Source organism: Frieseomelitta varia, unplaced genomic scaffold (genome assembly GCF_011392965.1).
Source record: "Frieseomelitta varia isolate USP_RPSP 00005682 unplaced genomic scaffold, Fvar_1.2 scaffold_498, whole genome shotgun sequence".
NCBI classification, from domain to species: Eukaryota; Metazoa; Arthropoda; class Insecta; order Hymenoptera; family Apidae; genus Frieseomelitta; species Frieseomelitta varia.
This window is the reverse complement of record NW_025110254.1, coordinates 1-26,871: the sequence shown is the minus strand read 5'-3', so window position 1 is coordinate 26,871 and position 26,871 is coordinate 1. Positions and strand designations below refer to the sequence as shown.

General features: G+C 37.2%; 3 protein-coding genes across 17 annotated transcripts in view; 1 reads left to right on the top strand and 2 right to left on the bottom strand.

Moving 5' to 3' along the window:
- LOC122533140 (xin actin-binding repeat-containing protein 2) overlaps positions 1-11,404 on the bottom strand; it is a 124,875-nt gene extending 113,471 nt beyond the window's left edge. For all 15 annotated transcript variants that reach the window (XM_043662546.1, XM_043662552.1, XM_043662548.1 and 12 more), the window contains exon 1: positions 11,277-11,404. The gene's annotated coding sequence lies outside the window, so the exon portion shown is untranslated. The remainder of the gene's footprint in view (positions 1-11,276) is intronic.
- A 3,585-nt stretch (positions 11,405-14,989) lies between these two features.
- On the bottom strand, positions 14,990-16,753 carry LOC122533139 (phosrestin-2). The gene has a single exon (XM_043662545.1). It carries the CDS (start codon positions 16,677-16,679, stop codon positions 15,543-15,545), a length of 1,137 nt encoding a protein of 378 aa, XP_043518480.1. The 5' UTR covers positions 16,680-16,753; the 3' UTR covers positions 14,990-15,542.
- Positions 16,754-20,459: 3,706 nt separating this feature from the next.
- On the top strand, positions 20,460-25,209 carry LOC122533138 (erythroid differentiation-related factor 1). Its single transcript, XM_043662543.1, has 8 exons — positions 20,460-20,633; positions 20,853-22,305; positions 22,395-23,195; positions 23,255-23,434; positions 23,508-23,884; positions 23,958-24,276; positions 24,355-24,661; positions 24,744-25,209. Exons 1-8 carry the CDS (start codon positions 20,601-20,603, stop codon positions 24,883-24,885), a joined length of 3,612 nt encoding a protein of 1,203 aa, XP_043518478.1. The 5' UTR covers positions 20,460-20,600; the 3' UTR covers positions 24,886-25,209.
- Positions 25,210-26,871: the final 1,662 nt, after the last annotated feature.

The window sequence follows — 26,871 nt, the reverse complement described above, 5'->3', positions numbered from 1 at the left end:
AATGAAAAAAACTGTAAGAACGAATGAAACGAAAAAACGAAAAAAAGAGAAAAAAAAAAAAAAAAAAAAAAAAAAAAATACCAAAAAAAAAAAAAAAAAAAAATGTTGTGACAATACTTTCTTGACCTACTGTAGTTTGTCCATTTCCTCGTCATATTTTTTCCGAAACATTTCATCGTTATCGACCGTCGAAATCTACGGGCCCACGGCTGTTAACATAACGCGACGCATATTATACGTGACAGTTTTTCGTTCTTTTTTCCTTCCGTACGAGGTTTCCGTCATAGTGAGGATATGACGATAACGTATCGTCGAACCGCATATATAGATAACACGCGTCATCGTTCGTTAATTTCGCAAGGTTGTAATTTCAACATAATTTCCGTTAACTACGCGATCCTTGAACTCTGGTCTGGAAAGTGGAAATTAATCTTGAGAGTATTCGTTGAAATTACTAATAATTTGCAGGTTTGACTTGTAACAAATAAAAAATGCATCGCTAAACACATATATCCCTGATATATTTATTTAATTAGTACTATGATAGAAATTTTGAATCTTAACAAGTAGTATCGTAACGAGTAAATTAATTATTACCCTATCGAATCGTAATAAGTAAACTAATTATTTTAAGTATCTCAGATTCTTTAGAAAGTGAAAGAGCTTGGTTACGTTGGTGAAAAAGGTGTGTGTATTCGTTCAAATTACCAAAAGTCTACAAGTTGTTAATGCGAGGAACGTATGATAAATTAAAAGCTTCTCAGGTGCAATATGCAAAGATCGTGAAACTGAGAATGACTCTTATTTTTCATTAATATAAAATAAAATATAAAATATAAAATATAAAATTTAAAATATAAAATATAAAATTTAAAATATAAAATATAAAATTTAAAATATAAAATATAAAATATAAAATGTAAAATATAAAATATAAAATTTAAAATATAAAGTTTAAAGTTTAAAGTTTAAAATTTAAAATATAAAATATAAAATGTAAAATATAAAATATAAAATATAAAATTTAAAATATAAAATATAAAGTTTAAAGTTTAAAATTTAAAATATAAAATATATATTATAACATAATAACATAAATAATATATATATAATATATATATTATATATATATTATATATATATTATATAAAATATGTAACACGAAAATTAAATTGGTAACTGAAATGAGTATAATTATAATCGTACTATTTCGATAATAAACTCATTTTCTCCTAATTTTACACTCGCGACACTCGTCAATTAAGGGATTTATATAAAATTGATTGACATAGCTCTTCAAAGACTCACACGTTATACATATCACGTGTCAATTATTTAGTTGATACTTTACTGAAAACTGTCCCATTTTTTAATTATTTCTCAGGTATAATGTAGAAGTTGCAATGTACAAAGTGAAACCGAGAACGATGGGATGGTGGACTCAAAGGAGCTTGTCCGATCGCGGAACGATTGATCCCACGGAGGAAAGTGCATCGTGGTAGCCTTTTACTGTTACTCAGGAGCAGCGTGTCCCTTCTTCCTGCTCGTTCGACTCGCTATCGACGCGTTACTTTCACGTAAGCAGTCAGCCGAATGCGTATCGATAGCCCGACCATTGTTGTCGAAGCTTTTTATCAGCGTTGGTTTCAGCGCTGGCTTCTGGTCCGCTCTATTTTCGCGTCGATGATTCACGAGCCGCGTTCGTCACGCACGACACGCCGCATTTTTATTTTCCGTTTCGCGTCGCGACGTAAGACGACCTGGCTCCGGGCCGCGCTTCCGATGATTCGCACGAAAGTGATTCAATATTCGCGAAACGTCGCCACACCGAGTCACGTTCGCCCGCAGAAATAATTTCGGAGAAATTCTAACAGACCGTAGAGTAAATCGTTGTTTTTCTTCTTGACAGATCTTCCGAATGATTGTTATTTTAAAATCCAATATGTTGTCGCGTCGGAACTATCTTTGATTGTTTTTCAGAATTAAAATACGTATTTTTGTCACTTCATTTAGAAGAATAACAATTTCTTACACTATTTCTTCTCGTAATTTATTTTTTTAAGTTGAGCTATTCATCCATGGACATATTTATAATTTATTGTTACTAGAAATACTCAGTCAATAGTATCGATAAAATGTTGCAATAATTTTGCAAGCTAATTTCAATTAGCTTCTATCGTCTTTGATTTTGGAATTAAAATATTCGTTTTTATCACTTCATTTAGAAGAATATTAATTTCTTACGTTCTTTGTTCAGTTAATTTATTTTCTTAATTTGATTTACTCGTCTATGGAGACATTTATGGTTCGTTGTTATACATTGTTACTAAAATCACTGGTCAATAGTATCGATAAAATATTGCAATAATTTTGTAGAAGTAATTTTAATTAGCTTCCACTTATTTTCAAACTCTTACTATCCATTTTCGTAAGATCAAGCTACTCCACTTTTCTAGCTCTACCAAGTAACATAAAATTGGCAAAAATGGGCTTGTCGCAATCTTTGTACATAAACTAAACAAACGTCGCGACTCACTGAAGAAGAAAAAGAAACATTCGGTATCTTCTCGACGATTAAACAGACAAAATTCCTTTCCTTCTTTCGCCTGTTTTTCTTTTTCCTTCCTTTTTTCAATCGAACTGCTACCGTAATGAAATTCCTTTGGGATCTTCTTCTTTCTTCTTCGAAGAAATACCCGTTTCGTATAAATCCACCCACGGACAGGCACAGAGGAGCAATCTTCTGAATTAGATACCTGGGAAAGATCACGACGATCGGTCGGATCATCTCCTCGCAATCTGCCATGTTGCCCTCCATCCACATCCTCGCGTCTGTCTCTTTACAATTAACATCGATCCCGTGATAATAGGTCCGATCTGGCAGGATGAAAGTCTGGAGAAGTTCGCAGAAGCTGGTGGATACCTTATTATACTTTCATGACTCCGCTGGGAACCGACGAGTTCGGGTTGCACGATCGCGCGTTACCTAGCTTCCTCGGCGATATGCATAAAGCGTGTATACAGCCGTAATTGGCCAGCGTGGATTAACGCGGTTGTTTCCTTATCGCGATTTCAACACGCACGCGAGACGAATCTTCGGTCGCCCCATTCTTGCAAAATTCAACGTAACTGGCGGGAACTCGAGCTGCAAATTATGAGCCCGATGCTGATGAGTGTACAGGGTGACCCTACTTTCTCCGGCATAACTTCGCCAGTAGATTCTACGAGTGAAAATAAGGGAGAAAACTGTCGAAAATTCGAAATAAGAGTTGACGATGTTTACCCACGTTAGTTCCATTTCTATGAATACAGGTTTGACGTCTATCAAAAATTGAATTTATTACATTTTGTTTCATTAAACGCGTTATAAATTCTTCACCTCGTATTATTATCTTTTGTGGGATAAACTTTTGTTTTGGTACAAAAAAAATTTTTGTTTGAAACGAAAAACCATTTGAAATTTTGAAACTATCAACTCTTCGATTCATGTTTGTACTAGCTTTCGAAGAAGTTACGAACTCTTTCTTCTATTTACCATGTATAAAATTATATATATATTGTAATGGTAGTATATTAATATTGTAATATTAATATTGTAATATTGTAATTATAGTATATTAATATTTTATATATATATATATATAATATTAATATTACAATATTAATTACAATATTACAATATTGTAATTATATTATATTAATATTGTAATATTGTAATTATATTATATTAATATTGTAACATTGTAATTATATTATATTAATATTGTAATATAGTATAATAATATTGTAATTATAGTATATTAATATTGTAATTATAGTATAATAATATTGTAATTATAGTATATTAATATTGTATTACAATATATATATTGTAGTATATTAATATTGTAATATCGTAACATACATTATAATAATACAATAATATTACACATACATTTTACAATACATATACTTAACTATAATACACTTGACAAATTCTTCATCGTACAAAGTATTATTGTCAGATTTTAAAACAAACGCAATACCTTCGAGCGGCAGTGTATATGTACGCATACAATCATGCATACAATTGTACGTCACTGTATTGTGCTTCATTTACCAAGGCTTAAGTAAATAAATATCATTCGTTGCTGAACTATCGCGCAACGGAGCTTTCGAAATTCGACAACGATTCTTTTCTCTCTTTCTTTCACCCCCTTTTTTATACGTCCGAGTCGGTGGACGCCGACTGCGAACAAAAGCACCACTGTCTTTCTACCAGGCCTCTTTGACATTCGAATTCTTTCAGAGGAACGAGCCTCGTGGAAAATGAAAGTCGAAAACGAACGAGCTGGTTTAGGGTTCCCTCGCGCTTTCGAGGGATAATCGTCCACGCCCCTCCTTCGTGAAAATTCGCCCCTTTACGGGACGACGCGAGACGACTTCCGCGATTAGGATGTTTATCCGAATGACTCTCCACGCTCTTACGTTTTGCCTGAAAGCCAGCAGTCGAGTGCCTCGAGCGTGTCATCATTCGACGATCGCTCGTTTCTACTTGCACGCGTTTGCAAATTACATCTTTCGCCGATCGATAACGTTGTCTGCCTTGGTTCATCGGCCGACCAGCGCAGCCTCGAGCAACATTCAAATTATTGTGACTTAAATTCTAACTAACACGTTTTTACACCGTAGCCGAGAATAAGTCCCTGAGCAGCGATTATCAGAGGAGTGAGAGGAGAGGAGAATCTCTTGTAAAATACATATTTGTTGCAATTGTTAGAACGATTGAATTTCATCAATATGTGTATTTCTGTCGGATTTAATATCGATTTCTGTTTAAACAGAAACATAATTGTACGGATCTATTCATTTGATCGTTATCATTTTAATTTGTATGCATATTTTGATAGTCGTTCTAACGTTAATTGTAAAATATTCAGATGGCTTCTCTCTGAGAAAATATACTGAATATTAAGAACGAATATTGACTAATTTTTTCGAAGACTTATCTCCGCTTTAATTGGACTTGATATTAAAATTCGTCAACGTTTGTTAAGACAGCTTCATTCCTGCGGAAAAGCCAATTCTGAGCTAGAATAACCAATTCTCATATTCTATCCTAAATGTAGAATTTGTTGCATCTCAAAATTTCTAGAGAATCTAATCAACTCTAATCCCGAATAAACTATTGTAATAATCTCTAAGGACAGAAACCCATAATCATAATCTCTCACGTTTGCAGTTCCTATCTGTAAATCTCTTACAGTTGCAACTTTCATTTTCGTTTTAAACGCAAAATTTCCACAAAATCTTATCAAATTTAAATTTAATCCAATCAAAAATGAAATTAATTTAATCCCAAAAGAATGCACTGTTATCACCAAAACTCCCACTTCCTATTACTCTCTAAAAAAGCACGTTCAAACGATCGCAGCTCTCTCATCTTAGAATTTTACAAGTTTGCCCTTCAGAATTTCGATAAAATCTAACCGAACTACATTCACCCCGAAAGAACGATATCCATTATCCGTAAATCTCCTACGTGGCCTCGAAGATCACGTTCGAACAATTGCCAATTCCCATCAGCTCGCGAGCTTCGTTCTCCAAGATTTCGATAAAATCTGAGCCAAACTTCACCCACCTCGGAGAGAATACACCGTCGCCCCCTAAAATTCCCGCATGGCCTCCAAGAGCACGTTCGAGGAGAAGAAGAAGAAGAAGAAGAAGAAGAAGAAGAAGAAGAAGAAGAAGAATTAGTTCTCCGCTGACTCGACCGAGAGAGAGGTCTCGGCCGTGTTCGATAGGTTCGAGTACGCTCCAGGTGATCGTTCCGCGACGCGAAAGTGGCTAGATCGTCCGCGGGGACGTTACTCTCTCAACAGGGTTCGCCTGGGATCGTTTCGATCGGTCTGGAGAACAGCAGCGAGAACGTTCGTATAATTCATATTCAATCTATCGATAGATAGCAGCTGCCCCCGCGGTGAGCCCCAATAATTCAGCCGCTATCTGGTCCCTGGCGTACTTTCATCTGTCGCGAAGCGTCCTCCGGGAAAATTTGCGACCGCGGCCACGACGATAAACGAGCGTGCGCCGACGACGACGGGAGAGCAAACGCCGAGGGTCTGCCGGGTGTTGGACGAGTCACGGAGTCACGAGTCGAGAACGTGGCGAAGGACACGTGAGAAAGAGAAAGAGAGAGAGAGAGAGAGAGAGAGAGAGAGCAACGCGAAGGATCGCGAATGCATCGAGACTCCAGGACTCGGACGGCTACACCCTGCCACCTACCAGAGAGCAGCCACGTTTCCAGCACGCGCAGTATCGAATGTGAAACGTGAATCCAACGAACCGTCCTCTGCCGAATGTACGGGGTGTCCCGAGTTTGAATGTCAAAGCTACACGAGAGCGTATAGAGAAGAAAGTGGAAGATCGTTTAGAGAAAATTGCGAAAAGAAGAAAACAGAAGACAGAGAAGTTTTAATTTTTCTCGCTCATTCGGTAAATTTATTATTTGACTCGAATCAAACCGAGAGAGAAAATCGTAGTTGAAGCGCAACCAAATATTGTCAGAATAATGTCTAGCTACAATTAGAGTAGTCAATATATGTTTGATACAATGCTTACGTTATACAGTATCTTCATTAGATGTTGCAAGATGATAATGTGAATGATAAAATGGCTAATAACGTCAATAATTGCGAATAAGCGTAAATTGAGTGTAAAATGAGTGTTAATCAAGTGGGGAAATAAAAACTTTTTTTTGTTCCTTTCCTTTCGCCGATTTTTCTCGAAAACGGAGCAAAAACGAGCAATCTTCTAAAAGTAAAATCTCCTTTCAGTTCATCAGTCCCCTATGCGTTTCCCGCGTTTGGCATTTAAATTATAGGGGCACCCTGTACGTGTAGGAGCAACACTGTCGATCAAAAGTTCGGAAACGGAAGGTACGTGCTTTCACAGAGGATAAGAATTTGAAGAGAAAGATTATATTGCGATTTTTGTTACGTTAGGAAACAGGTTCGATTGACCGGGATTTATTAAAATGGAGGATACAGATGTGTATGAACCGATACAAGTGGGCAAATGGAAACTGATATACAAATTTATGGATACAAAAATGCAAAGTATATAGAAAATATTTTAAAGTATTTTAGTTTGGCCAAAGAGTAACTGAGTTTTTTTTTTTCTGTGCAAATGAAAAGCGAATTTTTCACGAGAAACAAAAACTTTATTAATAGATTGACCGATTTATTTTTAATTAAATATATAATAATATATATTTTGTTCGACTTATCTTTTGCCATCTTTCAGATAATTGAAATATGATTCAACGTTCAGGAAAAGTTTTATTTCTTCGATAAAAAAAAGAATGATTCGATATCCTTATCAGTTGAGAAATTCAAACAATTCTGACACTGCAATAATATCAAGGCTTCTTCACTATATATACATATAGCAGATCATTTTATCAAAAAAATATAACGAAAATGTCCCCTTTTGATTTTTCTGTTTTAAAATCGACGAGACTGTGCATTTTCTTTTTCCAAAACAAGTTTGAACGATCAGGCACCAAATTTTTTTTATGAAAAATCACGAATGAAGAACTTCATTCCTGCCAGATAAAAGTTTAGAATTATCACGTATATAGAACGAATTGAAAAGCAAAAGTATCGCAAAGTAATTTAATATTGGCGAGCGCAAATGAAGGTTTGGCGATTGGTCTGACGGCAATGAATTATTCAGTCGGTAAACGCTTCGTCAAAGATCGAAGAATTTGATCGTTCTTTTTTTCCTTCACCGGAGGAGTTTGTCTTCTGGTTTACCATACAGTAACTCTAGATAACGAAACAATGTTCAACCGTTCGCCAAACGCATTTGCAATGCTAACACGAGTGGTAATTGCCACTAGCTAAGAACAACGAACGCGTTTCGCGAAAATTCGTCGCTAACACTCCTTAATACAATTCTTGATGAAATCCTATATACTTGATATGTACAAAAGAATATATTTTCTTGTAGGAATCCTTGTTTCAAAATATTTTTTTAATACAGCTTATCCCACTGAATGAATCTATATTTCCATATATATATATATATATATATATTCCATGTGTATTCCATATATCCTTCAAGAGATTAATAATAATCAGTGGAATACAATTTCTGTATGCATATGCGTCATCTTTATGCATGTAGACTAGTATCAAATCTTCATGCATATATGCATAACGTTGTCCTCCAAAAGAATAATCGGTACACGAGGATCTTTGTGCAATTTCAAATTTTTATGAACAGAATTAAGGAAATATATTCCAGAAATTTGTTTTCGCTGCTACATTAATAATGTGATAATGTAATAAGTACATTATTTTCGGCATTTTATCTTTTATATTTTACATTTACCGGTATTTTATTTTATATTTTATATTATACTAAAATTTATTATATTGTATTATATTAAATAATTATATTATTTATATTATATTAAAATTTCTTGTATTATATTATATTAAATATAATTAAATATAATATTATATATTTTTATATATTAGTACATACAATATTATATTATATAATATTATATATTTTGCATATCATGTTCATTTTTACTTAAATTTTCCACGAACGCGTGAAAATATCCACAATCTAGTCTACAGCTGTCACCTCTCCGTTCTTCTATCATTAAAAAGTTATTATCTAACCGCTAACATTTTCAGACCTTTTAAACGAGGGGCAATTTTAGCGTGTACAATTTTGTTTCTCTGCAATTTCTTCCAATTTCCCACGAACACGTGCAACGATCCGTAGATTTGTTAATCAAGCAGGCAGAAATCAAATTTCTTCGCGCGATGCCTTTGCTTTCTCTGGCGACAGGCCTCGTTAAAAGTTGTCACAGAAGCCATTTGACGGTAACTGGGACAATAGTTTGAGGTTGACTCCCGCGTTCGAGGCAGGAAAAGTGTGCACGCTACTCGCGTACAGTGAAATCGATGCGGGTTCAGCCGGTAAGATCGCCGCCGTATTTATTGTTGTTGTTGCCGGGCTATATCGCAGTCGGATTAGACGCGGACGTTAGTTTCGCAATGGAAAAACGACCCGCGGAATGTGTATTTGCACGGGCAAACGGTGTTGCAGGCTGTAACGTTGAAATATTCATCGGCCGGCTACGTGTGACTAATACTGTATGAAAGCATGGCCGTTCGAGGTCGACGATTCCGTGCTTCTCGATTTCCAGGCTCGCGTTCGAGCCAAACGATAAGCGCCGATACGTACCTGAAACGAGCGCTCGCGTCGAACGAAAAACGTATCGGATCGAGCAAATGCGCCACAGCGATATTTGTTATCGTCGTACGTGGACAAACAAACGTGATCGAATGGCTCTTCCCACGAAAATACCGGAAAATTTGATGTTCCCTGAAGTGATGTTCGCGTTGAAGCGACCTTTCAAGCAACTTTCAAGCAATAAAATGACATTCGAGTTGCAAAAACATTGCAATCGTTAGATATAGGATCCTTTGGTACTTTCTGGTTATGCAGAAATTGTGCAGAAATCTATACTCTTTTAACTCTCCCATACTAAAGAACTAGAGTGTAAAGATTACGAAGAGAGAACATGATAAGGAGGAAGGGATTTAAAATTCAGTAATTAAGTATTATATTATATATTAAGATAATTATAATATATATATGTATATAATAGGTAGATAATAATTGAACATTTCAAACATCGACCCTGAAACGGTAGCGTTGAATCATAGATAACTATAGTAATTTATGTTAAGGCTATTAAATTCTGAAAGTAACTAATTTGTTTTTAAACTGTTGTGGTTCCCAGTGGCCTAATGACGCCAGTCGAGAATTAAATATATCGTTGATTACACGTTCGCAAAAGTTCACGTCTTTGAACCGAACAAGTTGTTCTTTCTTTTTTTTTTTTTCTTTCTTCAACCGTCTCCGATATATATAAAGTGTTCGATGAGAAAAAAGTGTTCGATATTCCCCTTTAATTTTCTCGAAGCATATCGTATCCATTCGAACAGAATCTCTACGCATTCTCGTAACGAAAATTTTCCAAAAACCACCTTGGCCCTTCCTTCTGTTTGAACGTTCGTTCAACAAGCGCTCTTGGTTTTACACCATTGGTAAACAAAGACGCGTGCGAGAAACCGGAACAACCATTCCGTTCTGCGTGCTAAACACACGTTACACTGTTTATAAATAGAGATATCTTAATCACGCCATTTCTCCAACGAGATAGAGAGAGAGAGAGAGAGAGAGAGGAGTACAGTATCAGGGCTCGAATAAGGTGACACGTTCGCGTTCCATCGCCGCACGTTGGATGCCCGGAATTTGACGGTGGTGTTTCGAGGCACATCGTGACTCCGTGATTCTACTCTTAAAATCTCTGGCCGCGTTTCAACGCCCGGGACCAGCCTCGAAGCCGAGGAGAGTCCCAGGCGGCTCGCTCCAAGGTTGAGCGAGAGTTTCGCGTCGAAATTACGCCGGAGAAACTCGTTCCTCCGCTTGGGCTGCTTTAACGGAGTATCAACGATCATCCTTCGCCTCGATTGTGCAAACAAACGTTCCGTTCGATCTGTTTCGGGAGCGGTTCGCCTACCGACACGCGCACTTCCGTCCCTTTTCAAAGCAAATATTCGAGGATCGGAGAGTAACGATCACTTCAGCCATCGTGTTTTCACGCGTGACTGTATCCTTCATTGCCATTTTCAGGCTAGGTTCTTCCGTTCCATTCGCGTTCCATCGTGTACCGTTGGGCTTTAACTTGTCGTTTAAAGCGACATATTTGCCGGAGTTTCGTATTTGGCGATTTTAAGGGCCGAGAGATTACGATCGTGCGTGCACGTAGGGGAAGGGAAGGGCAAACGGCCGGCGCGAGAGGACGGGAGGAGGAAATCAATGCCACCGTCTGCCGCGGGAGAAGAGGAACTCATCGCGTATCGGTGAGTTTTCGCCGTTCGGTGTCTGTTGCGCGCGACATCGAACACAGGTCAGCCAGAAAAATACACGCGACACGCGTTTCACGCGTATCGTCGATCGTAATAAAAGGCTGTCGACGTGTGAAGAGAGAGACAGAGAGAGAGAGAGAGAGAGAGAGAGAGAGAGAGAAGGAGACAAAGAGAAACGGAGTTGAATGAGCCTTCAGAAGGAGAGGACAGAAGCAAAGAGCGAAAAAGAGAGACAGAAAGAGAGAGACAGAGAGAGAGAGAGAGAGAGAGAGAGAGAGAGAGAGAGAGAGAGAGAGAAGAGGGCAGAGTCAAGGCTCCGCGAGATACAATACTCACTCGATCGCTAGCGTAGCGTATCCGCCACTGTCTCCGATTCTTTTTAGGGGGGGTTCGCCCGATCTTATCGGGAGAAACTCCTTCGGTTCCTTCCTGCAGGAGCTCCGCCACTCCTTTCACGTTGCTTCGATCGTTCGCCCGGTCTCTTCCCGGTAGGTACGTGTAGCTCCACCGAGGATATTTCGTTCGTACGCGGCACAAATCGAAATCACGAGGGTTGCGAGTGGAAAACGTACGAGAAACACCGACCGTACGGAATAGTAGGGGGGAAGGGGAGAAACTACGGACAGGCGGTACAATACGCCTCGTACGACACTCTGCGCGACACTGCCTCGATAGACGAGACTCCTGTTAGGTGGGCAGGGGGTGATGGAGGGGACGCATCGAACGTACGTACCGAATAAGGGAGGCAACCACCGCTCCGTTCTCGCGGGTGTCTCGAGCCTGACTGACGCACCAGCCGAGCCTGCCGACCGACCGAACCCCCTTGCCGTTCTCTCTTTCTCTCTCGCGGCGCCACCGCGATCGTTCCTTCCCTCTTTATCACAATCTCTTCGCGTCTCGTCTCTCGCGCCGATCCCAACCGAACGAAGCCTCGCTTCGTTCTTCCTTCGATCACTCGTTTGCTTCTTGTCGTTCTTCTTGCCCTGGCCTCGCTGTATGTATCTCACTCTCTCTCTCTCTCTCTCTCTCTCTTTTTTTCTCTCTCTCTTTCTGCTCTGTTTTCACGTTTCTTCTTCCCTCTCTTTCGCTACAGCTATCCTGCTGTCCGTTTTCGTTCTCCTTCGATTTTCACTCTCTCCCCTGTTCGCCGTCTCGCCATTTTTCTGACCTCTCTTTCTAATTTTATCTCCTCTGGACGTCTCCCTCCATCCTCTATGCCCTCCCTCCCCCCTCACGAGCACTCTGCCGTCGTCTCGCGTAGCCTCATCTCCTTTTCGCCAGAGCTTCGGGTTAGGTTCGCGTTTCTCAGCTCGATGGCTGGCTCGGTGCTCCTCCAACGCCCACCACGCGCCTATACACAGGGTGGCATCGGCGAGACGGCGGCGCTCTGCCCTTCGCCAGGACCTTCCACCGCGGGAATCGTCGTAGGATCGCGAGCATCGTCGTACCTTTCGATTTGTCGCAGCCAGATATACCTGTGGCCTTCCACCGAAAATAGGCTGCCCATCGTCCTCCTTCCAACCTCTTTTTCTTTTTTCATTTTTCTTTCTTTTTTTTTTTGTTCTTTTTCTTTCTCTGCTCGTCACCTTTTTTGTTTCTCCAACGTCCACAGTGCTATTCGTCTCTTTCTCTAGAGCGGAAAGAAGAGGAGAGTCCTTCTTTTTTCTTCTTCGTCTCGCCGCTGCCAAAATTGCGGATAACTCCTCGGCTCGGTTGGTCCGATCGATCGCGTGGTCGCGTTTCCAGACGTCGTAGACGCCAGCCGTGTTATTTTTCCAGGCCAGAGCGTAGCGTTGCGTCATCGAGCATCCACGACCTTGTCCTCTGCCACATTTTCGCCAGAATCCACGATTGCGTAACCATTAACCTATCGGCTCTATCGATCCGCGTGGTCCTCGCTCGTTACTTACTCTCCCGCTCACTCCGCCGACGCGACGTTGATTTTTTTTTTTTTTTCGAAACGACGAAACAATGGAGAACTTGTTGAATGGCTGGGGCACGCGTTTTTCCGCTGACGAAAGCTCGGAGGAATTTTCGGGAATACACAGGCTCGCGAGACTGGCTCGTAGACACGCTTCACGAGAGTATGCATTGCGTGTGTTGCGCGAAGCATTTTGGAACTCCATTAGCACCGTGTTACGTGACTCGACTATCGTTATTGTGTTAGTAAAGTTTGAAACGAATCTGAAAATGTACGTAGACGTTCCTCGGGATATTTGGCACAAACGTTCGCTTCACTTCGTCGGTATTTACATCAAACGTTACATTAAGTTTAAACGTTGTATTAGGTAACATTTATTACGCTCGAGATGTGCTGTATATTAATTTTTGTGCAAAATTATATATTTACAGTATTTCAGATTGGTTTCAAAGTTGATAAGTGTAATCATATACTCGTGTCTCATTACAATAAACAGTGAAACTCCAAAATTGTGATCTATTATGCTCGAAACGTGCTGTATATTAATTTTGTGCAAAATTATATATTTACAGTATTTCAGATTGGTTTGAAAGTTGATTAGTGTAATCATATACTCGTGTCTCGTTATAGTAAACCGTGAAACTCCAAAATTGTGACCTATTATGCTCGAAAAGTGCTGTATATTAATTTTGTGCAAAATTATATTTGCAGTATTTCAGATTGGTTTCAAAGTTGATTAGTGTAATCATATACTCGTGTCTCGTTATAGTAAACAGTGAAACTCCAAAATTGTGACCTATTATGCTCGAAAAGTGCTGTATATTAATTTTGTGCAAAATTATATTTGCAGTATTTCAGATTGGTTTCAAAGTTGATAAGTGTAATCATATACTCGTGTCTCATTATAGTAAACAGTGAAACTCCAAAATTGTGACCTATTATGCTCGAAAAGTGCTGTATATTAATTTTGTGCAAAATTGTACATTTACAGTATTTCAGATTGGTTTCAAAGTTGATTAGTGTAATCATATACTCGTGTCTCGTTATAGTAAACAGTGAAACTCCAAAATTGTGACCTATTATGCTCGAAACGTGCTGTATATTAATTTTGTGCAAAATTATATTTGCGGTATTTCAGATTGGTTTCAAAGTTGATAAGTGTAATCACATACTCGTGTCTCATTACAGTAAACAGTGAAACTCCAAAATTGTGATCTATTGTGCTCGAAACGTGCTGTATGTTAATTTTGTGCAAAATTATATATTTGCAGTATTTCAGATTGGTTTCAAAGTTGATCAGTGTAATCATATACTCGTTACAGTAAACAGTGAAACTCCAAAATTGTGATCTATTATGCTCGAGACGTGCTGTATATTAATTTTGTGCAAAATTATATATTTGCAGATTGGTTTCAAAGTTGATCAGTGTAATCACATACTCGTGTCTCATTACAGTAAACAGTGAAACTCCAAAATTGTGATCTATTGTGCTCGAGACGTGCTGTATATTAATTTTGTGCTAAATTATATATTTGCAGTATTTCAGATTGGTTTCAAAGTTGATTAGTGTAATCATATTCTCGTGTCTCATTATAGTAAACAACGAAACTCCGAAATTGTGATCTATAATGTATCCTGTTTAACTTAACTGTCTTGAATTATACTAATAAAGATCACTAATAAAGTCGCGTCTCGTTATGCTACTGATGTATATGTACATACGTACGACTAATAACCAGTGTACATTCGTGATTACAACGAATGCCAAAAATTCGCGTTATCTGTTGTTGACGTAATTGATTAATCGTCGCGAGATATTAATAAGAGGCCATTCAGCATTTCGATAGCAACACGACGCTTTGTTTCTTCATATTGCGACTCGGTTGGAGAGAGAAAACGCGAAAGAGTACGAGGATGAAAAGCTATTTGCATATTTCGCGACGCTAGAAGCTAGTTCAAAATTGACCGTGCTTTCTTTATCTCGTCTCTGTCACACCAGTGCGAGAACCAGTGGCATGCTTTGAATGTAATTTCTTCTTTATTTCAAGAGTTTTTATTTGCTGCAGTTTTATCGGCTCGGTTTTGGCGAAACGTGAAATTGGGAAAGGGAAGGGAAAACGCTGGTTTCATTACTGTACGTGGTCTTTATTCTAAGGAATTTCACAATTACAGGACGCTACTGTATAAACGACGGCCACGGGTGATCTGCATGCAATTTCGCGAGAAATGTGTTTCGATTACGTCGTTACGATTCACTTTCATGCAGCTTCCAGCGATGGCCGACAGAATCGGATTTCTAGAATCATTAACCCACTTCTCATATGCTGTGGCCATTCGCTTCAACATTTGCCAGGATTTCAACATTACTCTGATTATTATCCTCGAGTCATTTTCGAAAAGTATCTCGTCCAGTCTCCAATATGTGTACATCGTCCTTCTAATTTCTAGTTCAGTTATACAAGGTAATTTATTAGTTCCGACATCAATGACAATTTAATCAAATCGAAATCTCTCGAAACGTCTAAATAGAATATTTAAGTGTTTGATCCTTGCTAAAATGACATAATACAAAGAATCAAACGTTTGTTTTGATCTCGAACGATATCAAGTCGAAGTTAGGGTTCTCTGTTGAGAGCTGCTGGCGCACCCACGGCTCCTGAATCACGTGTCAATCTTTCCGTCTAGCTGCTGATCGGCTTCACCTTCTCCTCCGTCGTGTTCTCCACCTCCAAGTTGTCCTCATTTACCACCTTGATCCGATCCATCGGCTTCGGCCGCATCAGAATGAACGGCAGCTCCGCGGAGAGCTCTCCGCTCAGTGCACCTAGATAGAGCTTCACCTTGACAGCGTAAGAAACCACGATGCCGAATGAGTCGCGGACGTCGGGCGAAAGAAGCAAGGTGCTCGATGCAAGCTCGCTCTCTTCCCTCTTCAGCCTGCCGTCCAAAGCGATGCCCCTGCGATGCTTGTTGTTCTCCAAGTCCGGCTTCAGATATAAAACTTTCGTCAGATTGGAGCCAGGATTAATAGGGCAGCCGTCTTGCGTCTCCACCGCGTCGATCACCGTTCTAAATTGGCCATTCTGGAAAATCACCACGTCGATACCCTGCTGCACCAGCGCCTTGATCTTCTTCACGACCTTGTTGCTATTGTTCCTCACGCATACGTTCACGGCTATTCTCTCGCCGTGATGGTACAGCTGTTTGTCCAGGGTCACCTCCAGTTCCAGCTCGCCGGGGCTCAGCAAGAAATCTTTCTTTACCACGGTGCATGGCTGTCGACCTTGCTTCGTGGGCGCGTACTGAATCTTCCTGATGCCGATGGTCACCGTGCTCCTCTTGTGAGTAACGTCGGTCTCCGTGTCCCCGGAGTAGATCTTGATGTAGTAACTCACTCCGCAAGGCTCCCCTGCCTCGTCTTCGCTCGGCTGCAGAGTCACGCTGGACGGCGCCGTCTGGGGGAACTTGAAGGTGAACGGAATCGCGTTCGGCCCTAGTTTTCGGAGCAGCCGTTCCTGCAGCCTGGTCAGGTTATCCTCCGTCTTCTTGGTGGTTGGGAACAGCTGCTCCGATACCAGATAGAGATCCTTCTGGAAGTTCAAGCCCATCACCTCGTCCTCCTCTCGGCCATAACGAAAGCTGCACACCAGCTGTCCCCATATCTTTCTACCGGTGTTCACGTAGTCCTGGTCCAAAAGGATCACACCGTCTACCGGCTCGATACCCGACAGGTAGTCGATGTAGTCTCGTTTGCCCAGGTAGATGGAGATTTTGCCGTTTGGCGAGCATTTCTTGAACACCTTGAAGTTCACCACCATGTTCCCGTGAGCGCGACAGTAGTGTCTCTCGATTCTCAGCACAACCGTCGTCGACTGAGTCGAGAGGGTGGCGAACGTGGTCTTATATAGGAACCAGTGACGTCAAGATTTTTCAGGGCTTCCGAATCCATTCAGCGTCGCGGATAAACCGCGCCTTTGCGCTCGTGTTGTTTTTAACCTTTTTTCCGCGGTATATTTGTTTTCTGCGGAGGTTTATATCACGGCGGGGATGGGAGCGCGTCGATTCTTTGACGTAAGAACAGGCCACGCTTCGGGCACAATGATTTTCGCGGGCTTCGTTCTATTGTTATAATCATGCTTCCTTCTCTTATGTACAAAAGTGATAAATAAATGTTGTGATGGTGTAAGCCACTTATGAGAAGAGACGATGGGTTTCATTTGCGTCTTTTATGAATTATTGGATTTATTTCTTGCATCGTATTTCTTACATGTTCTTCTTTTTGCCATTTTTCTTTTAACTTTGATCTCCTCTCTCGAGAGGAATTTATTTCACTGATTACTTTACAGATACTTTATTCCTTGATTTGTGCGAAGGAATTAAATACATGTAATTATGTTTAGAGGCTAAGACACCCGAGTTTCACACTTTAATCTCACCATTAAATACATGTAATTATGTTTAGAGGCTAAGACACACACAACTTTCACACTTTAATCTCACCATTTTCCTAAATGACAATGACTCGCGGAAACATTGCGTAAAATGTGACTAAAACACGTTTACAACTATATGTGAGATATCAATAACTGAGAAAAAATACATGTAATTTTCATAAGAATTACACGTGCAAGTTAAATCATTACTATAGTTGATCGTATAATTAATAATATAGTTATAGTGTATTTAATGGGCATTATTATAATAAATTCATACTTCAAATTAGTACGTAAATATTTCAAATATTACAACTTATAATGAATGATATACAATAAAAACGACGCAATTCCACATCCTAATCACACGTACACGTAAAATTACAAACTATGATCATCGTATCCAATGTCTTTCACCCACTCGAGTAGCACTTAGGCACGTGAGTGAGATCCCGACAATGAACACGGCAGGGGTTAAACCTGAAAATCCCGAACTAAAAATAATTGGTTCATGTAATTTGTATCTAACGAGCTATTGCATTATTTTATTTCAAACTGTAATGACTCTACTCTTTGAGAAATTATTGAAATTGCAAGTGAATAAAGACAATGAACAAAACTTGAATTTGTTAAAAAAGATATGAAATTTAACAATTGAAACTAAAACAATCAAAATCAGACAATTGACTCTAAATCTAGTTAAATATTAATAAACAATCTCAGGCTTCACTTCTTCATCAAAGCACATTTTCGAAAATGCGAAAATAGTGTTCAAACTTGTTGTTTTGATTCAAAAATCTGTCTGTCGCGAAGTATTTTCTTGCACATAAAATTTCATACATTTTTCTACGAAAAGAATTCTAATCTAATATATTTCAAATTCTACTGTAGTTCATAATTATAAAATTCAATTCGTTAAATCATTTAATTTTCTTTTTCGTTATGAAAAAGAAGATTAAATTGAAAATTATTATAACAATTATTAATTATTAATTATTGTAACAAAACATATCACCAGTATCAATTTATTTGTTTATTTATTCATATGGATATTTTACTTTTGTAAACATTTATATTGAAGATATTTTGATTTTATAAGTAATTACTATAAATATATATATTCGAATTGTTAAAATCGCGATGTGCAAGAAATCCTGTCCTGATCTAATACATAAAAAAATCTGAAAAAAGTACTACTACTCATGGGTATAAAAAATACCCCACGATCACTATGCTCATCAAAAATTCTACGTATACAACCAGCCACCCGTGCCAATTCAGACATTTCGTCCTATGACATTATTGAGTGACCGGAGGAACATAAATGCATGCGACTCACTGGACAGATGTGAAGAATGTTGTGCATCGATGCTGCACTGGAGCAGGGAAAGTCATTGTGAAGATCCTTATTAAGTAAATTTCACTGAGAACTCCGTGATAGCCGTGAAGAATTTCTTAAAATGCATAAAGACACAAAATGTTACTTGCAAAAATTTAAATTTTAATTATGATAAAAATTGAGATTTTAATAATTTGAAATGTTTTTATTTTCTAGTTATAATTTTACATTAGACTTCAATGGAAAGAGAACTGTAGAGAATAGAATCAATTGCAAGTGCAATGTGCTAAAGTACTTACATTCTAAGATTTTGAAGCATTGTAAGATTCCTAGAGAATAAGGCAAACTGAAGACTGTAGAAGATCTGTAACAAAATATAAAATATTAGAATTTGTATTTAAAAGCAAAGCAAGTGTGCAAAATTATAAATAATTTTTAGAACAGCATGTTCTATTTAAATGTTTACATTCTATTATTTCTTTAATTGTTGAAAATTATATGTAAGAATTATTTGATTAAATCTTACCTCAAGTTGTAGCCATAAACGTTTTATCTTAAAAATTCACAACTCAAACACAAATTAACAATGATTGATTTATATTTTTACCTGAGAACTTTTGGATAGTACTTCTTTCTGGATGATTCTTTTGGATAATACAAATATTGGCGTGCTCCTTTCCGCCATGTTTCCTGCTTAAAAATCGATCGTGAGAAATATCGATTTTTAGGTTCGAGAATCGTAGGAAGTATATTCCGTATTCCACCGTTGGGGCGCTTAAATCGCACATTTTACACAAAATGATAATTGTCAATACTTTAAACTGAGACATGAAATATATTCTATTATATTAGCAGTAGAATTATTATTTAGACTCTATATACGTACATCTTTAATAAATCATTGTTGGATTTAGCATTAGAATTGTTAAGAATTACGCAGCATGAGATTAAATGAGCAGAAAATATTACAATAAAAGTAAAAGCATATTACATATATACATAGTAAAAAGTTAGTCACCTTACAAGATCACAATATTTGTACTGGTTTGAGAATTGAAATTAAAGTTTGGTATAAAATTATAAATAACTTTCAGCATGGTGTGTTCCATTTAAATGTTTATATGCTGTTATTTCTTTAATTGTTAAAAATTATATGTAATAATTATTTGGTTAAATCTTACCTTGAGTTGAAGTCAAAAATGTTTTGTCTTAAAAATTCACAACGTAAATACAAACTAATATCTATTGATTTATATTTTGACTTGAGAACTTCTGAATAATACTTTGTTCTTACAGATGAAGTGTGCTTCTTTCCGCCATGCTTACCGTTTAAAAATCGATCGTGAGAAATATCGATTACGTTCGAGAATCGTAGGAAGTATTTTCCGTAGTTCACCGTTAGAGCGCTGTAATAGCGCATTTCGCGCGAAATGATAACTTGGAATAAAGAATAAAAAACTCTGGCCTAAATCAAATACCAAAATTCATGAGGAATTGAACGAAAAAGAACGAAATAATTATACGTTAGATAAAAAATTCTCAATATTTTAAACTGTTATAATTTCGTGAAAAAAGTTGTAGAACAATTAACCTGATTTTATTTTAAAGAATCAAGTCTCCACTTTAGTTATTCGAAATTTCGAAAATGAACGATCTGCAAAAAATAATTTACACCATACAATGTAACTTTACACCAAATTTGTAATAACTTGTGTTTATCACAGTATTGTAGAGGGCGCAAAAAGCAGTTTAACTCTTTTTGAGGTCGGTATTTCAGAACGTGAGGACACAAATTCCCATACAATGTCATGTCTATTCCATTCTTAGTCAATGGTATCACACAACCAGTGGTTGTACATTATGTGAGAGAACTAGGTTTCGGTTCCGTACGCTCTGGTTTTTTCTAGAAATTTTGAAATAGAGCGACATGCTTTGAAAGACGCGAGTGACACTGTTCGAAATTAAAAATGTCAGAAAGTACGGACATCAAACTTGACACAGTAAGTTACGTTTGGTTTGACCAGTAACGTTGAATACTTTATTTTAAGAATGTTATTTTATCAAAAACATTTTTTACCTTATACCAGAAATATTTCACTGTAATACCATATGCAAATAACCTATAGAACCAATATTGTATTGATGCTGTCAATCATCAAACCTCCAGTAAATCTGTCAGATATTGGAATTTCAATGTCATGTATTTGTGTAACTTTTAGGTCAAGCCTATGTCTGTGGCTATACCATCTGATTCATCCAAAAAACCAGTCAAGTCAACCGCCGTTGTAAAATATTCGGCTGTTCAAACACCAGCAACTTATGCTCAATTACAATGCAACACAGATTTAAACTTACCACCAAGCAACTGGCTCAGCAGTTCTGCAGAAAGTTATGGTCTGCAGAGTGTATGGTCTCAAACATCTGGTTTCTCTAGTTTTCGTATGGCGCACATGTTTCCTGATTGTGTGGGGGAAGTTGACGTTGTGTCGGATGCGGAAAATATAAAAAAGCTATTGAAGTTGCCTTACAATCATGGAGTTATATCTATGGTAGTGCACAGAATAGAAAATACATTGTTATTAGATGACTTTGATATTCACAAGTACTTACTCAGACAGGCGGAAAACGATTGGGAATGGTTAAAGAAATTTTTTTATGAGCATATCTTTCAGAATTTGGGAGATAAAGAGAAGTGTCTATTTCACAAGACAAGCAACAGAAATACTTTGCAGCAGAGAAACTTGGTATCTAAGTTTTTATATCACTCGATTGTAGTGGCTGATAGCAAAGAGCAGCATATTAAACCACAATTACCTGCTAAAACATCTGAGCCATGCTTGCCAGAACCTTCTCAAGAAGAGAAAGTACCAGATCCAAACTATAATCACAATTTTGCAAGGAATATTGTCTGGACTTTTGAGAATATACAAATGCTTATTGGTACTGATATGCCAATATTTGGAGGACAGACTCATCCATGTATAAGTCTCAGATTAAGGGATATGACTAAACCCATTAATGTGTTAACTGGGATAGATTATTGGTTGGATAATTTGATGTGTAATGTACCTGAAGTGGTAATGTGCTATCACTTAGATGGTATTGTGCAAAAGTATGAATTAATTAAAACAGAAGACCTTCCTAATTTGGATCATTCAAAGTTTAGTCCCAAAGTCATCAGGGATGTTGCGCAGAATATTTTAAGTTTCTTAAAAAACAATGCAACCAAAGCTGGGCACACTTACTGGTTGTTTAAAGGCAAAGATGATGATGTCGTAAAGTTGTATGATTTAACTTCTTTGTGTAACGATGTATCAGATGAAAAGGGTCAGAATCCATTCACTGTACCTGTTGCTATGTTACTGTACAGAGTGGCCCGTAACATGAAATACTCCTCTGATTATCATAGGCAGCAGGGTACTATTAGAATGTTATTGAAAAATTGCACACAACTGTTGACTAAGGAAAAGTACCCACAGATTGTGACATCTGCACATTTTATGCTATCTGATCTCTATATACCATCGGATACAAATCCTGCTAGTCCAGGGTTGCTTGATCAGAGTGATGAAGAGGATACGCAAAGTGAATCTAGTATAAACCATGAAAATGAAAAGGATTTGGAAGAGGAACTTGAAGAAACTGCAATTAAGTCATTAACATTAGCTAATAGTAAGCCAAAGATGGATTTTAATATTTTGGTATTTTTAATATATAAGTGAACTAAATGATATATATATATATATATTTTTTTTTTTCAGTTAAAGAACACAGGGAATGTGAAGAACCTAAATATAAACCGCCACCAATTTCGGGCACCATCGAAGAAAGATGTTTGGCAGCCTTAGATCATGTTTATCACGGACTCGAATGCCTACAGTATTTTCCAATTGACGATAATTCTGAAGAAGAACGGAAGAAACAGGAAGAAGAAGAAAAAAAGAAAAGAGAATACGAAGAAAATCATTTAAATATGGCTAAGCCTTTCCAGGCAATTCCTATGCCTTATATCTCGCTAAAGAAAGAAGATAAAAAAGAAATCGACTGTGAAGTCAGTTCTGCGAACAATAGTCCTAATCATAAAAGAAAATTGAAGCAGAAGAAAGCAAAGAAACCTGAAAAAGTTATTTCAAAAGTAGAAACTCACGAGATTGAACCAAAAGCACTGCTATGCAAGCTTAAAGCCGAAACTTTGCCCACATGGCAGGCACCTCAGAAAAACAATAATATTAGTTGGAACGTTCACTTAAAAACCTTATTATACGAAAAGGCATCGTTGATTTTTGCTGTACTTGCTGAAAATGAGTATGCTAATAGAAATTACGGAGCCTCATTGAGATATATGTTAGCAGTCCTACGCTGCCAGAAGATATTGGAAATATTTTGTGGTATACGGAACGATAAGTCGATTAGTTATCTATTAGGTCGTGCTGGAGATTGTTGTTTTATGGCTGTGCAAGATTGGTGTAACGTCGAGAGACATAGAAGAGATTACGAGATGAAGAATGAAATTGAAGAGAGGATTGTCCAAGAAATATATCAAATGGAAGATTTAGACATAAGTATGTAAAAGTATATAAAATATTGTAAATTACTATTTAAATCTATACTTTCTATTTAGATGGTGCTGAATTATTGCCACAACATTTAGGAAGTTTGGAATCTACTTTAGTAGCGTCTTATAAATGCTACGAAAAAGCACTGTCGTTAGAACCGATAGATATGGATAGAAACAATCTTTTAAGGCGATTAGGAAATATTCATAACGAGTTAGGTGTACTTTATATGAATCAAGCTGGAAGTAAGTACTCTTTAACTTTATTATATTTAAAAAAGATACATGCTTGAATGTAAAGTTACACTCATGTTTTCAGCGCGATATCAACAAGAAAATTTAGGAGAAGACTCTATAAGCTCTTCAGATGCTGTAACAGCGTTACTTACACGCTCGTTAACTCATTTGGAAGCAGGTGTGAAAGCATTTGAAACTGTTCACGACGAAGCAAATTTAGCACTTTTACATTCAAATACAGGAAGACTTATGCGACTTTGCGCGCACATGCACATTAAACAGAATACTCAAGAACGTCATTTTTACAATAAAGCGCTCGCGAGTTATCAGAAAGCCTTGCAAGTTTTAGGTTCGAGGAAATCGAATCCCATGATTTGGGATACTATTACGTGGGATTTGTCTACTACTTTATTTACCATGGCTACATTGTTACAAGATTATCCTATAACTGGATGCAAAGTACGTTTATTTCAACTCATTTATATTTAATGGAAATAACTTTGTACAATAATGTTTTCCCTTATAATTTCAGACTGAAGAAGAATTAGAACGAGAAGTTGTTGATATTTTACAGAAAGCTTTGAAACATTGTGATATTGAAACTGCCGGGCCAAGACAACCAGTCTATCAATTTCGCGCTGCAACCATTCAACATCGACTCGCATCTTTATATCACCGTGTATATAGAGAATATGAACCAGATGCGGATAATATTAAAAGAAAAACAAGTTTGCAACTGTGTAAATTATATTATGATAAAGCTGCGAAGCTTTTGCTAGCTTTGGAACAAACTACGGAATTTCTGACGGTGCAAATGGAAAGAGTTGCTTTAGCTGAATATCAAGCGCGTTGTATGTATTTTTATTTTCAGTTTAATTTGATTAATAACTCTTTCATATCTTTTCTTATTGCTTAAAACTGTATTTTAGGTGTTGCAACATTTAATGGTAAATTAAAAGCATACCAAAATGGTCTTCAGTTAATTCTACAATGTAGACCTATTATTGATATATTATGCGAGAGGAACGGTTCTCCAAAGCAAAAGGTTGAAAACGTAAATACTGTTAGTAATAAAATAGGGAAAGATGTTATCGAAGAAGGGAAAGCGGTCGACGAACAAAAATTAATAGAAGATGAAGAAAGTTTAGTGATATTGTTGGAACAGCGATTACAATTTATTTTACGATCTTTAACAAAACTGTTCGTTACTAAGAATAGCAATAGCAGCAAGAAAGAGTATGTTTTCTCCTGTGTATATTATTTCGATTTATTTTTGATATTACCTTGAAGCATATTTAATTATCTATGTATATTTCAGGCCAGAAACACTTACCAATTTGTATAAACAGTGTTACAGTAAAACATTACGACCAGTTACGATGACTGGTTCCATGTTAATACAACATATAGCACAACTTTTACGAGAGTTGGAGAAGATGTTACCATGTACAGAATCTTGAATAGATAACTGTATATATTGTCTGTGTGCCAGTTTGAGATATTTAACATATAAAGTTTCGACCAACGAACACGATTCCTTCCTCGAGATTGACGGAGTTCGGTCGCTGTTAAATTATTGATTGCTTTAACCCTCTGAAAGGTCCTTCATAATTCTGGTCATTGACGCTGGTCGTTATTTCACTTGTCAGATGAAACCTTGGTGGGGGTAACTCATGTACGAGGTGTCGAAGACTTTTTTTTATTCTAGTGTATATATAGCGAGATGGAAGCTTTTATTTATATATGATTTATAAGCGAGAAATAAATAGCTTATATGAATCATATTCCCAACTTGTTTAATGAACATACAGTGGTTATAAAAAATAATGGCATATAAACCATATAAACTTTTTTTAATAAAGAGTCTTTTGTTAGATTCTGCATTCCATTGTTATAGTAACAATATAAATGCCAATATTTTTTGTAATCAGTCTTTATATACCTTTCTTCCTGTTGGGCTGACCAAAAAGTAATTGCGTTTCTTCCTAACAGAGGGACATACATGTATATTTTAAATTATAACCAACTTCAGTTTAAATCGCAAATTCATTGTGTAATTTGGTACCTGATTGTTCAAACTTGTTTTAGAAAAAGAAAATGCACGATCTCGTTAACAATTGTTTGTTTGGCAAAAGGACTATTTTCATCATATTTTGCTGATACTTTCATAAAAAAATTATCTTATCTGTGTATATTTAAACTACGACAGTGTTAAAATTGGTTTATTAAATTTCAGTATTGATGAGGATGTCGAATCATTCTTGGAACTTTTTTTTATCCAAAAAGATAAAAATTTGTTTAAACGCGGAATCACGAAGAGTTGTCTAAAAGACGGCAAAAGGTAATCGAATAAAATGGACAACGTATTGTTTAACAAAGTTTCTGTTTCTCAAAAATTTGCACACAAAACGACGTCGTTATTTTTTGGTTAATCTAATAATTCGTATTTCGAACAGTTTTAGTCCGGCAAGCCATTCACAGAGGGCGCGCGAGTTCGCTTTAGCGCGTCGACAGATCGAGCGACGCAGCATTTGAAACACAGTCCCGTGTTTGTCGATTAATTTTAACGAAGCCGCAGAAGCAATTTGTCCTGCTTGTTTCTTCGAAAATCGAACGGTGTTCAACTGTTGGGGTGTAACAATTCCAGCTGTCACTTGCACCCTCACGTTCAATCGGATTTCCACCCTCTTAAGGAGATGGTGGGGAGAAGGAGGGTAAGAAGATGTGTCAAAGACAAAACAAAGAAACGTAAAGAAAGGTTGGTCTCGATTCCTTCCTCTTCATCTTTTTTCCCATCCAATTCCCCAGTGTTGCATCGTCGGATATCCGTGGCTTGACCTTTCCATTTTATCCTTCAGGTCTTTCGTTCTGACGTCGATGGTTTTTCGACCACAGCTTTCCCTTGTACCAACGTCCCAAGGTTGTCATTTGACGCTGTACATTTGTCTCGCCTCATTGGCTGGCCACCATTTTGATCCAGAAATCTCGGTAAGTTTAAACATAATAAATATTAATATACAATATATTTGATTAGCGTGTAGTAGGAGCATATCTCGAGACTGAGATGCAACGTTTAAAACCCGTAAACACTTTGAAGTTTGATCATTAAGAAAAATATTCAAACGTCGATAAAGATCGGCCATCTTGTCTCTGTGACATTGTGATTTTTCTGATGTGCACTTAATTTTACTGCGACCTGCAAATTTTTATATTCCAATCTTGGCTTTATTTTATCACAAACTGAAAACTTGTGCATACACAATGAGAATTTTTCCATGTTCTTCTTTTTTTTGTCGAAACTTGAGATATTTTTCAATGTTAGGAAAATACAGTTGCTACAATCAATATTCATACAAAATATTGAAATGTTACTTGCGAATTAAAGTTAAAATTAACTTCTATGCTACAAACGCATAATACAAAAAAAAAAAAAAAAAAAAAAAAAA

What these genes read in the sequence shown, in the direction of transcription:
- LOC122533139 (XM_043662545.1), bottom strand. Translation starts at nt 16,679, where the DNA reads ATGGTGGTGAACTTCAAGGTGTTCAAGAAATGCTCGCCAAACGGCAAA.
- LOC122533138 (XM_043662543.1), top strand. Translation starts at nt 20,601, where the DNA reads ATGTCAGAAAGTACGGACATCAAACTTGACACA. An exon ending in AATGGAAGATTTAGACATAA is followed by an intron (nt 23,196 to 23,254) that starts GTATGTAAAAGT and finishes CTTTCTATTTAG; the next exon opens with ATGGTGCTGAATTATTGCCA. An exon ending in AGCTGAATATCAAGCGCGTT is followed by an intron (nt 24,277 to 24,354) that starts GTATGTATTTTT and finishes ACTGTATTTTAG; the next exon opens with GTGTTGCAACATTTAATGGT.